At 43.9% G+C, this 13281-nt stretch overlaps 1 protein-coding gene across 3 annotated transcripts in view; it reads right to left on the reverse strand.

The window, feature by feature from the left end:
* Sema5a (semaphorin 5A) overlaps positions 1 to 13281 on the reverse strand; it is a 530837-nt gene that overhangs the window by 249469 nt on the left and 268087 nt on the right. For all 3 annotated transcript variants that reach the window (XM_023706626.1, XM_023706624.1, XM_004625196.2), the window contains one exon: positions 10970 to 11015. In XM_023706626.1, the coding sequence (XP_023562394.1) occupies positions 10970 to 11015 (46 nt within the window). The remainder of the gene's footprint in view (positions 1 to 10969; positions 11016 to 13281) is intronic.

Consider the following 13281-nt stretch of genomic DNA (forward strand, 5'->3'; position numbering starts at 1 on the left):
CGCTAAGGGGTGCTACCCGCACCCTCGCAGCTCTGTCCACAGGACCAGCCCTGGCTGCTCTAACGTCAGGCTCACAGCTGCCCCTTTCCCTGGAGGAGTACTCTTGGCTGATGAGAATCCCTTCACGAGGAGGTCATGGCGACACGTCCCGAACGTGGGCGTGGATCACCACAGGCTTCCTCACCCCACAGCACCAACCGCCGGGCTGCTGGTGCTTCTCAGCTCGTAGTGGGATCCAGCTCACGCTGCATTCTCCCTCGCAGCCAACCCTTCCCTACTTGCTTTCTCTTCAATAGCCCACTTCCCTCACTGCGGAGAAAGAAGGCACCCTACATGAATCAGACTCCAGACTCCCTTTCTCGGAGAACCTGACCTATTATTTATTTAGTTATTTATATGTATTTAGTACAGGGTCTACAGGGTCTCATTACACGGAGCAGACTCATAGTGATTCTCCTGTTTTCAGCCTCCCAAGTGCTGGGATTACAGGCACACACGCACGCCCACGCCCCGTCTCATTCTCCACTCAGGGCTCCCCAGCGGACCGAGCCAGCCCAACATCCTGGGGATAGAACCCTGGTCCCTGCATCTGCCTAAGCAGGTGTTTTAATCCGCCGAACTATCTGGCTGGCCCTTGACCTATAATTTACATGTAAAACCCAGTTACAAATGAACAGCTGGAGGCACTGTAGCCTAGCGGTCAGCAGCAGGTCATTTGTATAGGCAGGCCGCTCAGACAAATGGGCACAAGAGCTCAGCGTGCTGGTGATCGAGCCCACAGCTGTCCTCTGAAGTCCTCTCCACCCACGTTCAGGCCCGAACGCTACCGGACACCAACTGAGTTAGAGTGATAAAATCAAGCTTTTGCAGTCTCAGCTCCTCTATAAAGCATGGAAAACACCACCTCCGCCTTACTGCTAGCAGATAATTAACTGGGGTAATGAATGTAAAGAGCTCAGTATAAACTACAGGTGCAATAGACACTGTTTCATAATTATTGCTGCTGTTGTCATAAATATTTCACGACAAATTAGGTCATTGCAGTTTTAATAAATAAACATCATGCTAAATTTTCAATCAGTATGGAGCGTTTTCCTTAAAGAAACAGGAACCCAGGCATCATCTAAGTAACGACAGGAGAGAGTGAACTGAAGGATAACGCACATTAAATTTTCATGGCTGATGGGAATATCAAAGATAATCCAGTCTCCACTTCTTCCTGACTCTCCTCTCCAAATGGACTGTGGAGAAAACTGGGGTGCAGAGAGGTTAAGTGGATTGTCGAGAATACCCCTGCTTGTTATTTACAGAAATATTACAAGCATGACTAGATCTGCCTGTGTACAGTTGAAATTAGACAAGAGGCTTGGGTGGGGAAAACAGGGCATAATTAAGTGTATTCTCAGGGTGCTGCCCAGAGGCGATGCTAATGGCCAACGATGTCTGAGTGCTCAGGCTTTCCACCTCTTCCTGGGTGTGCAGACAAGCTACATCTCCCAGCCTGCCTTTCAACTGACCAAGGCCATAGCATAGAGTTATGGTCTAAGGAATGTGAACAGCTGGGACATCTCATTACTTGCTCGTGCCCACCCAGCTCTCCTTCACAAGGTCCCCCACTCTTTCCGTGTTTTGACCCTGGAGGTGTGGCGTAGAGATGGGGAACTATAAAATAGAGCTTGAAGGTGTGAGCACAACATAAAATAGACCAGGCTGGACCGCTGAGCAGCAACACAGAACAGTGACCGACAGACTCTGCCCTGAACTGTAACAGGCAGGAGAAACACATCTGTACTGTCTGTTTGCCCTACCTAGGCTTCAAGACTCTCTGTTATTGACTCTTAACTCCACCTGATGAAGAATACTATTTGAAACCAATAAAACTTTAGATCTCACCTACACAAGAAATTATCAATCTTTTAGGAAGTTATCAAGCAGGAAGTATAAATACATTGACTGAGTTGGTAGATGGACTAGACATGGAAGGGGATTTGCACGAAGGAGCAAGACCTAAGAGACTAGAGCCTGGAGGTCCAGGGGTGATATCTTCAGTTCCGTGTAAGGCAAGGCCTTTGATGGACCATGTAACTACTGTGCAAAGAAGAGAGTGAAATCCACCAAGAAAGTACCACCAGATGAAGTAAAATAAAAAATTTATACCACTCCATATTGGGTTTGCTAATGCATTCAGGAAATGTTGACTGAGAGCATGTAATATACTGGTATCGTAACAGGTAACTAACTTTTCTTGAAAAATCATAGTAAATCCTGTAAGCCGCTGTGTCGGCCCTCTATTCTGCAGTCATATTCGTGGGTAGTACATAAAGGAACAAATATGTGTTCCAATAAAGCTTTATTAACCACAACTATATGCTGACAATGCCTAAGTGAATGGGCATGGCTGTGAGCCAATGAAACTTTAAATATAACTTACCACTGAAAAATGTTAATAAGTATATAATCTTTAAGATCCTAAAAAAAGGAAACAAAATAGGCCAGCCGAATAGCTCAGCATATTAAAGCACCTGCAAACAGACACAGGGGCCAGGGGGGTTGATCCCCCTGCCTGCTGTGTTGGCCCTGCCCCCAGGGCACACTGAGACAGCGATTGAGACCGGCCTGTAATCCCAGCTCTTGGGAGGTTGTAAACAGGTGGATCACTGCGAGTCTAGCCTAGCAGTGAGACCCTGACACCCTGTAGACCCTTCTCTAAAATACAAAATAAATAAATAAATCCTTCCACTTACAAAAACATGAGGAAATAAAGTCTGAAATCATGACTTTTGAGAGCCACAGGACAGACCAGTCTACCCTGGCCTTATAAATACACAACATAATTTTTAAAAAATTAATCAATATGAATTTCATTGAAATAGTTGTTTTAAATCATTAATTAGTATACCATTATTTATATAGAAACTCTCCATCAGAGGGTGGAGATATCATACTATTATGAACCATTAAAGGGTATTATAAATTGACTCAATTTATTTTCAAATTTAATTTCATATTAATAAAAGGAAATAATTTAAACTCAAGAATCCCAGCGGGTTCTTTAGAAATGGCTTTTAAGGATTCAAGCATGTTTGGGTCTTATATATGTGAAAAATGCAAATAAATTAAGTCCTTAGCCTATCAAACATCTCATAGATTTATTCAAGTAATTTTAACATTAAAGACAAAAAAGGGACTTCCTCAAATTAGGGTATTGGGGCAGCATCATCAATCACAGGGCTTCTCAACGTTGACACTGATGCCATTCAGAGCCAGGTTCTCCTCTGTGAGAATAAAGAGCTGGTGGCCTGTGCCACCTGGGATTTTTGGCAGCATCTCTGTTCTCTACTGAACAGCAGCAGTCTCCTCTCCAGTTGTGACCATGGAATATGACCCTAGGTGGCATCAAATGTCCCCAGCAGCTAACATTGCTTCCAGTTGAGAAAATTTGGTCTAGACATAGCCACAAGCTAAATCGCAATTCCTAAACCTAGATGTACAGCAGAGGAAATTGCTCCCCTTTACCTTTCCAGGGAGCGCTTTGCCAACAACAATTCCATAGTTACAGGGATTTAACAGTTTTCAATTTAGAAATCAAACAGAGGCAGGTGGCAAATTGGAAAAGAGATTTCAGTTTTTCTGCTTATTCCAGCAGTTGTGAGCGAGTCACAGGCAGAGAATCCGTTTTCCTTGAAAACAAAACAATAGGAAAATGGATTGTGAGCTATTTCCCCAAAGAAAGTTAGAAAGTTCGTAAGCGAAATGAGCTGAGACCCTTCGAGTTCTTGGACTCTGTTCAGGGAGATTCCGCCGTGGGCCATCTTGGTACGATCCCAGATGGGCAAGGGTGGTCATTAGTCTTGAGACCAGATGCATTTTTATATTTTCCAAAAAGCTTTAATCTTGTAAAATAACCACTATGATCAAGGCGAGAAGGAAAGTGATGCTGAAGATGAGTCGTTGTTATGACATGAAGCAGGAGAGACACGGGGTGCCAAGCCAGCAGGAATCCTGAGAATGAGGAGCCTTCAAAGGGCCACAGTTGTGCAGTGAAGTGCAGAGAACTCGTCACAGGCTTCATGAGGAGAGGAAGGTTAGAAACAACACCACTGTAGTGTTGGATTTTCCAGGCATTGATGGGAAACAGCTTTTATTTCCTTAGAAAGCATCTCTGGTTTTTCTTCCTTAACATATTATTAACAGATATATAAGATGTACAAGAAATACTCCAAATATAGTCGTGTTAGCTCATGTATATTTACCTGTGAGTATTCTTGTGGTGGTACCAACAAATCTACCCCAAACATATCATGTTCACTTAGAGGAAGAAAATAATTATATCTCAGTCCCTGCTCAACCGTCTTTAGCACTATAAGGCCTCCCCAGCTGATGTCTCTAGTGGACAAAGGAGACAGGGTTTCCTAGGCAGAAGCACAGGGGCCTCTGATTAGCAGTTCTGCTTTCTCTAGTGCCAGTTCTCTGCATCAGTTAGTTCTTCAGGCAGTTTGGCTGGCCCTGAGATTTATCATACCAGAGCCAATCTGTAAAAACCCTTAAATGGTATCATGGTCCTTAAAGCTGAGTCACCATGAATGACAATGTTTGCTGGACAACAGAACATGGGTCCAGCTTGGCCCTATGAAGGGGAAGTGGACAACACATGCATCGTGACCCCCAGAGGACGTGATGGAGGGGCCTCATTGGGCTTTCTAGAATTCTGTGATGGTTACTAAAAGAACAAAGGAAGTAACATTTACTATCTGCTGCTCGTGGCTGACGCTAACCTAAGGTCAAGGCAGAACAATCTAGAGGAGGGGACATGTGCAGAGGTGCACTGAGGAGCTAGGATTAGGTTAGGAGGAAGAGGGCAGACTCAGGCTCCGTCTGCGTATCCAGGCATCTGCCTCAGGTGGGTGCGTCATACCTGCGTACTTTCAAATGCTTCCTACAGAAAGCATTTCTTCTTGCTCTCCTCTCTATGTCATCCTTCTTTCCTCTTCTTAAACTTAGAGACAAAAATATGAAGCTTAACTCAAACCACATTAATATTAAATTTAAAAGATTAAGAAAGGATAAAATAGATTAGTATTATATATCTCAGGATTATCTACCACCTGCAAAGGGACCTAATCTATTAATTGACTCTAATGTAATGCTGAGAATATCCAAAGAAATAAAGGTTTTTTCTGACATCATGAATTTCACTACAGAACACTGAATAGCAGTCAGAAATAAAGGCGATGTGGCTGTGGGGCCCCCAGCCATCCATCCTCTGGGTGAGTCACATAGATCTTAAAGTGACAAGGATGTGAGCCTTTTCATAGACTAAGGAAATGGAGTAATACAAGGACAACTAGAGAAAGTATCTAGGCCGAGGAGATGGCTCAGTGGAATAAGTGCTTCCCTGGCAAGCGCAAGGGCCTGAGTTCAATCCCCCGTTCTGCAAAAAAAAAAAAAAAAAAAGTAAGAAAGTATCTGATGTTGGGAAATAACCAAAATCTGGTTAGCACCAAGCACCTTGACATGAGTACAAAGGTCCCATCGTGAAGGGCGGAGAAGCGGGTGAAGGGGGTCAGCACCTGGAGGTCTGCAGCAGGGGGCCGCGGGCAGGGGAAGAGAGTGTGGGTAGAAACCAAGCCACTGCCAGGCCACACTGCACTTCCGTCCCCTCCACTGCTGTTCAAAGCAGGGGTCCTCCCTGGTGCCCCTGTTTCCATTTTTCCATCTTTAAGCATAATGTTATATCTTTGGAAAGAGATAGGAGAACATAACAAGCCCGAAATACACAAAAGAATCTAAGTGATCACACCCAGAAAGCTGCATACGTGATCAAACTCAAGCAAGTTACAAAAGTTAGCTCTCCTGCTACCTGTAGCTCTGCTGGCCACCCTGTTCTCCCCGCACACTCACACTCTGGCTAGTCTGAATCAATGCATGCTAGAAATGAACAACCTAGACCCACTACTCACACCAACAATGAAAAAGAAATCTCATGAATCTATGTTGGAATGAGATTTTGGATCAGATGCCATAGCCAACAAATAATTAAATATGATTGTCCTTGTTTCTTTGAACTTGTTGTCAAGATGTCTGCTGGATAATCTTAAATTAATTCTGAAGCCCATCCACATCTCACCGACAGCTCTCTCTATAGGGCCAGAGCAGTCCTTTGTTTGCCAGTGTGATTATTTCATTTTGCTATCCCTGGAAGTAGTCATTTAAATGAAAATAAGATAATCAGAGAAACCAATAAGTCCTCTCGCCTCAAGAGAAGTAAGTAAAGCTAGTGTTGTGAAGAAGCGCTAGCTTTGTATCTCTCCGTGCTATGCAAACAGTACGCTACAGTGCTGCACAACCACTCACACAATGGGAGAAAGGAGAGCCACTCTGCAGTGCCTGGCACCAAGGGGGACTCTGTTAGGTGTCTGTCATGAAGGCTGCTTTTCAAAGCCAGCACTCGGAATGTCACAGTCCTCCTTGCCCATGCAGCGCAGGAAGCTCTCTCCAGGGGTGACGCTGATGGCCTTTGCTTCTGCAGGGAGGGCGGTTCACCCAAGATAGCCAAGGGAAGGGAAGCCAGGATCAGAAAAGGACAGCAGGTGTCCTTGCCCTCACAAGGACATTCTATACGTGGGTGCGTGGCAAATGTATTTCCCAATGGCTGCATCTATTTATTTTGACATAATGATAAGCAAAGCTGTGAGAATAACACAAGGCGCTCACATAAATTCTGCACTTCAATCCCATCATGCCCGTGCTGTCACATTTGCTTTAGCATTTTTCTCTGCATGTATGCGTATGTATCATAAATGTGTCCATGTGGTGCTTCTAGACCCTCTGAGACAACAGGACAGAACAACAAATGAGTATGCACAGAGATAACACTGAGAGCCACACAACCCAGTTTTTAAAGTACAGGATGCCAGGAGCTACAGGACGCCAGGAGAATGAAGGAGAACAAACTGTGTGCTTCTTTTAGTCTCCATGACTACACAAAGTACATTTAAGTCACTTGAGAATAAGTTGCAGAAATAACACCATGTTGCATATCTATTCTCATGGGTTTTTCCAAAGAGTAAGAGCATGCCCCTCCATAGTGGTTGCCATTGCAGGTACCAAAATCAGAAAACGTGGCCTATCTTTTTTTATTGCGGTACTGGGGGTTGAACTCAGGACCTTGTGCTTGCCAGGCAAGTGTTTATTCTGCTGAGCTATCTCCCCAGCCCATGTATCCTATCTTATTTATAATCATATCTTTTAAGTTGTCCCAGTAACGTCACTCCTACCAAGAAAGACCATTTACCCAGAGATTAACTAGGGATCAAGTACTGCATTTTACAGTCATGTTCATTCATCCTCTTTTAGGCTGTAACAACTCTTTATTTAAATATATATATATATATATATATATATATATCTATCTATCTATCTATCTATCTATCTATCTATCTATCTATCTATCTATCTATCTATTTCATGACCCTGACCCTTGAATGGCAGAGGTCAGCAATCTTAGGACGTCCCTCCCTGTGGGTTTGTCTGATAGTTCCTCGAAGTAAGTAAGGCTGGTTATCCTGGCGGGCTGGGATGGCACCGAAATGCAGCTGAGTGCGTCTCAGCGCCAGGAACTACCGAGCCTTTGCCTGCTTGCTGGCGCAGTCATTGTGAACTGCCTGGTCATGGGATAATCACTATTCTTCTCCTTCTTAATGCCACATTGCAAGGCATTGCTTGTAATTAATGGGTAGTGGATAGGATAGTACTAATAAACTATAAATAGCCTCGTTGTCATCAAACTCTGATTCATACGCGTTAGCAACCATGAATCATTTTTGCTTCCATCAATTTTAGGGTGATGAGAACCAAATCATAATTCTCTAATTAAACCACTCCTTCCACATTTAATTACTGGTGTCACGTGTTAAGAAAGACCAGTCCCTTCTACGTTTCTTGGTCATTCATGCATTCCTTTGTTGGTTCGGAATTTGCCTTCGAGTACTCTTTTCTGTAATATACCACAATCTCCTACTATGATCCTGTGTGTTGGCCACCAGTTTCCCAGATTTTTCAGTGAGCCTGCTGGAAGCTGGCTCCTCAGCCCCTTTCACGCACCTTCAACATGCTCGGACAATTTATCTTCTGAAACAAAAGTTCTTTTGGTATTTTATTTATTTATTTATTTATTTATTTATTTATTTATTTATTTATTTATTGGGTGGAACTGGGGATTGAACTCAGGCCCTTGTGCTTGCCAGGCAAGTGCTTATTCCACTGAGCCATCTCCCCGGCCCCTCTTTTGATCTCACTGCATTAAGAAACTGGTTCTCTGTGTTGTAGTATTTTATTTAGAAACCAAGCGCTATGCATTTTGTAGTCTGAGTACTATTGCGATAGCCATCCTTTGAGAGCCTCTGAAGCTCCAGGAATAAAAACCAAATGGAAAGGAATAGTCCGTACGCTTGAGAGTACATATGCTTCTGCATAGCCCATTTCTTAATACATGGTATCCACACGGTATATGATATGATATGATATATGACATCAGAGTTCAAGTGAGCATAAAATATCTTTCTTATTAGGAGGTCTGTATTTTATTTTACATTTTATCATGTATTTGTTCATTTGGTGTGGGGTCTCACTATGCAGTTCATACTCACAGTGATCCTCCTGCCTGTAATTCCCAAGGCTGGAATTACAGGTGTGCACCACCATGCCTGGTTTCAGTGACTGGCACAGTGGCACAACATGTGGTACTGGGGATCGAACCTAAGTCCTTGCACTTGCCAGGCAGGCACTTAGAGCACTGAGCTATCTCCACAGCCCAAAAGGTCTGTATTTTACAAGGTTGTTTACATCCATCTTTGAGATGGTATTTTGATTAGATTACTGACTGTCATTTTGAATTGACAAGTACTAATTATGCATAAAAATATAATAAAATAATTATATATATATATATATTTATGATATACAATGTAATTTTGTAAGTATACACTGTGAATGATTAAGGCAAGCTAATTAACAAATATATTACCGTCCATATGTTTTTGTACTTAGAATACTTAAAATCTACTTCCTTATTTATTTTTGCATTTTAGGGAAGGGTCTACAGGGTGTTAAGGGTCTCACTACTAGATCAGACTCATAGTGATTCTCCTGTTTACAACCTCCCAAGAGCTGGGATTACAGGCGTATGCCACCACGCCCAGTCTCAATTGCCATCTTAGTGTGCCCCGGGGGCAGGACAGGCACAGCAGGCCCAGGGATTGAATCCCTGGCCCCTGCCCCTGTTCGCAGGCAGTCTAAATCCCTGAGTTATTTGATCAGCTGTTAAAATCTACTTTTGACAATTTTTTACTCTACAATATATTATTCACCGCAGAGTGCTGTACAATGTACCTCTACAATTTATTCTTCCCGTCTAGCTGAAATTTGTACACTTGGGACAAAATCTGACCATTTTCTTCCCCATGCCCCAAGTTTCCTGTAATCACTATTGTACTCTGTTTCTACCATTTCACTATATGTCTCTACCCATAAGGGAGATCATGTATTACTCATGATTCTGTGCCGGGCTTATTTTAGTTAGCACAATGTTCTCAAATTGTTGATGGTACTAATTACTTCATAAGTTCATAATTTTAACAACCACTCCATTCATTTAATGACTTGTATAATGCCAAGTCATTGTCAAGTATGCTGAGTCTATTATGAGGATTTGTTATTATCATCATTTTTTAATTCCATCTTTTAATTTATCAATGTTTGTAGCATACACTGCTTACCTTCCTTGTGGGAAGCTGGCACACACATATAACACATGTTAGTTCCTTTCTTCATCCATGGTCCCTTCCCTTCCTCCCCTCTCTATCCATCTCTTGATCCTCTTCCTTTTTAAAAAACTTATTTGCAGCACATAAAGTTAACAAACCCTCTGTGGAGCTAGTACAAATATTATTCCTTTGGAAAACCCAAGCTATACACGTGGCTTGAGAAATCCCTATACTTTCCCTCTTTGGTTTATCTCAGCTCATGTGTATTAGGATAGCATGGGATTGGCAGACAGTCCCGGCCATTGGCCAATAAGGAAACCGATCATCACTAAAACTCATAGAACTACACAACACGTCCAGGTGCCATGTTCTTCAAAGTGCTTATTGGCTACCCAATTTGAAGGTCAAATTGTCTTAACACTCTGATTAATAAAAAATAGGCATAGCATTAAAACCTAGGTATAGCTTCCTGAATGCCCACAGATGCCAGCTCTACAGTGACAATAAAATAATATAATTTCTTCCACCACTTCTTAAGCGCCTAGGATGGGAGGCTGATATTAGTATTATCTGAAGAATAGTTTCAGAATTGTGCGCAGCCCAGAGACTGTGGTGTGGTCCACAAAGAGTGAAAGAATCTCAGCAAGGAAGGATACTGTGTCACAACCCTCTTTTCAAGGGGACTTTGATTGTCACATTTTTCTAAAGGACTAGAGGAACAAAAGGGGCATTTACAATTTAGACCTACAAAATAAATCTTTCAACATATGGATGGAAGGCACATTCTCCAAACTGCAATATCAGAAGTACATGAATGTCATTTTTACCTGCTATCATTTATTCTTTTCTGAGAGTAACTTTACCCTCATATTCAAATTTATGTAATTGTGAACAAAAATGGGAAACAAAGATGTTGCAGAGAGACATGCTGACTTAATGCAATGAACTAAGTCATTCCAATCCAGACTGTGAAGTGAGGAGCTTGGCATTATCTGTCACCAGACACAAAGTGTATCAGGGCGATACCCTTGGCTAGGCACAAGAGCAGGTCAACTGGGAATTAAAGGTGGTGCTGGCTCACATCACACAGGTGGGCATCTGCAGCCAGACCCACTGAGGAAATGGCACCCTGCTTGGCTTTGTTCCCCCAAACAGTGAGCCCATTTGGATGGGGAAAAAGTTTGAGCAAAACAAATTACACCTACCTGGATGAGAGACAGATCCTCCAACTGCAGTCTGAAGATGTAGTTTCTACAAAATACAAAAAGAGAGTAGGCTTACTCTTATTAGATTCCCAACAACATGCAGTTCATAAACGCGATAAGCACGAGGGACAGAAGCAATGATTTTCACTCAGGAGTGTCCTTCTGCTTGGGCCATGTGTACCACAGTTCTCCTGGTCCTCCGAGAAGAAACTGGCACTCAATACATCAACCACACTGAGTAGAGACGGACGAGAGTGCTAATGCTTCAGCAAGGTGTGTGGTTGACTGTGAAGCATAAGTCCTCCCTGGCTCTTTGGATCTATTTGGATTAGAAAAAGGATATGGCCATTGGAACCTGAAACTGAGACTAATCTAAGTAAGAGAGCAAACAGCTATGCTTTATGAGTTTTCATTCTTGCTCAGCACTTGCACTGTGTTTTATACTTTGGAGTTTGAATGCAGCCTGAGAGGTCAATATCCCAGGCTATATCTTGCTGGATGAAGTTGGTTCAGAGATGTAAACCAGCCAGTCTGCCCGAGGAAGCTGACACCACTGAACCTCTCAGCCAGTCCTGTGGTCCTTCCTTGTGGGAAACAGGGAATGAGATAAATAAAAATCATCATTTTTTAACCATAACTATGCAATTGCAATCAATGGGACGCAGGCAAAGGAAACACAAAAAGTGAGGTGCGTGAGGCTCTGGCCCACACTTTTGTAGCTTGGGCAAATGACCCATGGTCCTGCATGGTCCACCTGCCTCCCGATGAATCATGATTGCCTCGCTAGCGCCACATGGCAGAGAAACTGAGGTGACAGGCAGAGTGGAGAAACTCAGTCCAGGTGGAAATGGGAAAAACACGATGGCGTTTGATGGAAAGAGACCCTGAAGATGCAAATGCACGTGGGCAGGGATCTCAGAGGAGATTTCTTTTTTAATAGATTTAGGACACGGTCTACAGGCTCTCGCTATGTAGACTGGACTCGTAGTGATCCTCCTGTTTTCAGCCTCCCAAGCGCTGGGATTACAGGTGCATGCCATCATAACCAGTCTCAGTCTCTGTTTCAGAGCAACCCAGGGGCAGGGCCAGCACAGCATGCCGGGGATCGAACCCCGGCTGCTGCACTCTGTCTAAGCAGGCGTTTTAGTCTGTTGAGCTATCTGGCTGGGCCAGAGATTCTTATAAAGAGTTGGGACTAAGGTAATATTCCCAATGCCCATCAGAAACAAAAGTAAGTTCCTTTTACATTCACTCTTGGCAGGTGGCAGGAATAAAAGATGTAAGAGCTTGACATGCTGTCTCAGATCGAGTGACAAGCCAGGCCATGGGACGTGTTCATGGCTGAGGACATAGATGCGGAGGACAAGGCTCAGGCTGCTGACGTCTGGTAGCCTGCCCGGCTGGAGGTCAGTGGGGACTCGGGCTCCTCTGAGGAGTCCAAGGAAGCACCCCTGGAAACCAGCTTCTCACATCTGGCTGGTCAACATGGAGAAACACTGTCCTACGCTGAGTGAAAATCGCCTCCTCCAAACCACTTCGATGTCCTTTTCCTGTCCCCTTTCTGATTTAGCTTCAGATATACTGCCAGCGGCATCTGAATTGCCTGGCGCGTCACCCTCACCACACAGCTGTTTCCTAGAGATTTCCCCTGTTTATTGCAGATGAGTCAGAGCACACTATGCAAACCCAGGCTCAGGATGTCTTTGAGGCAGGAGAGGCAGTGGCTATTTCCTTGGGCACCATGAAGACACCAGGCTTCCAATAGAAATGTCATCTTACAGGGAGAGTGCGGGCCACCTGCCACTGAGATCGCTGGTGGCTCCAGAGGTGCTGTGCTGCAGACAGGAGCACCCCTCCAGCAAGGGAGGTTGGAATCCACACACACACAGGGAGGTTTCAGGCACGGGGCTTGTGCGAGGCCACTTCGGGCCAATATGCCCATCACACCTTGCACACCCCAGCTCCTGTCGCTCGTGCCATTTCCCACTTGGCTTCCAGCCACAGGGCCCTGATCCTCTGCTAGCGGAGGCAGCAGAGCCTAGTGCTTAGGAATATCCCTCCAGTGCCGAGCATTCCACCACTGCATGACCTCGGGAAGGAAGCTATAATCATATCTAACTCCTACTGCTGTAGTGTTGAAGTTGAAGACAGCAATCAGAATGGTCCCTGGACTACTTTGAATATTCAATGTACGGAAGCTACTTTCAGTTTGTTTATTAAAAAGGATAGTGAAATTTCCAGACACACTGAAGCATTCAGCCTGGTCCTCATTGCAGAGAAAAGGAGTGTGACAATGCCCACCAGGAGCCGCA

The sequence above is a fragment of the Octodon degus genome, unplaced genomic scaffold, assembly GCF_000260255.1.
Source record: "Octodon degus isolate 3935 unplaced genomic scaffold, OctDeg1.0 scaffold00008, whole genome shotgun sequence".
In the NCBI taxonomy this organism is placed as follows: Eukaryota; Metazoa; Chordata; class Mammalia; order Rodentia; family Octodontidae; genus Octodon; species Octodon degus.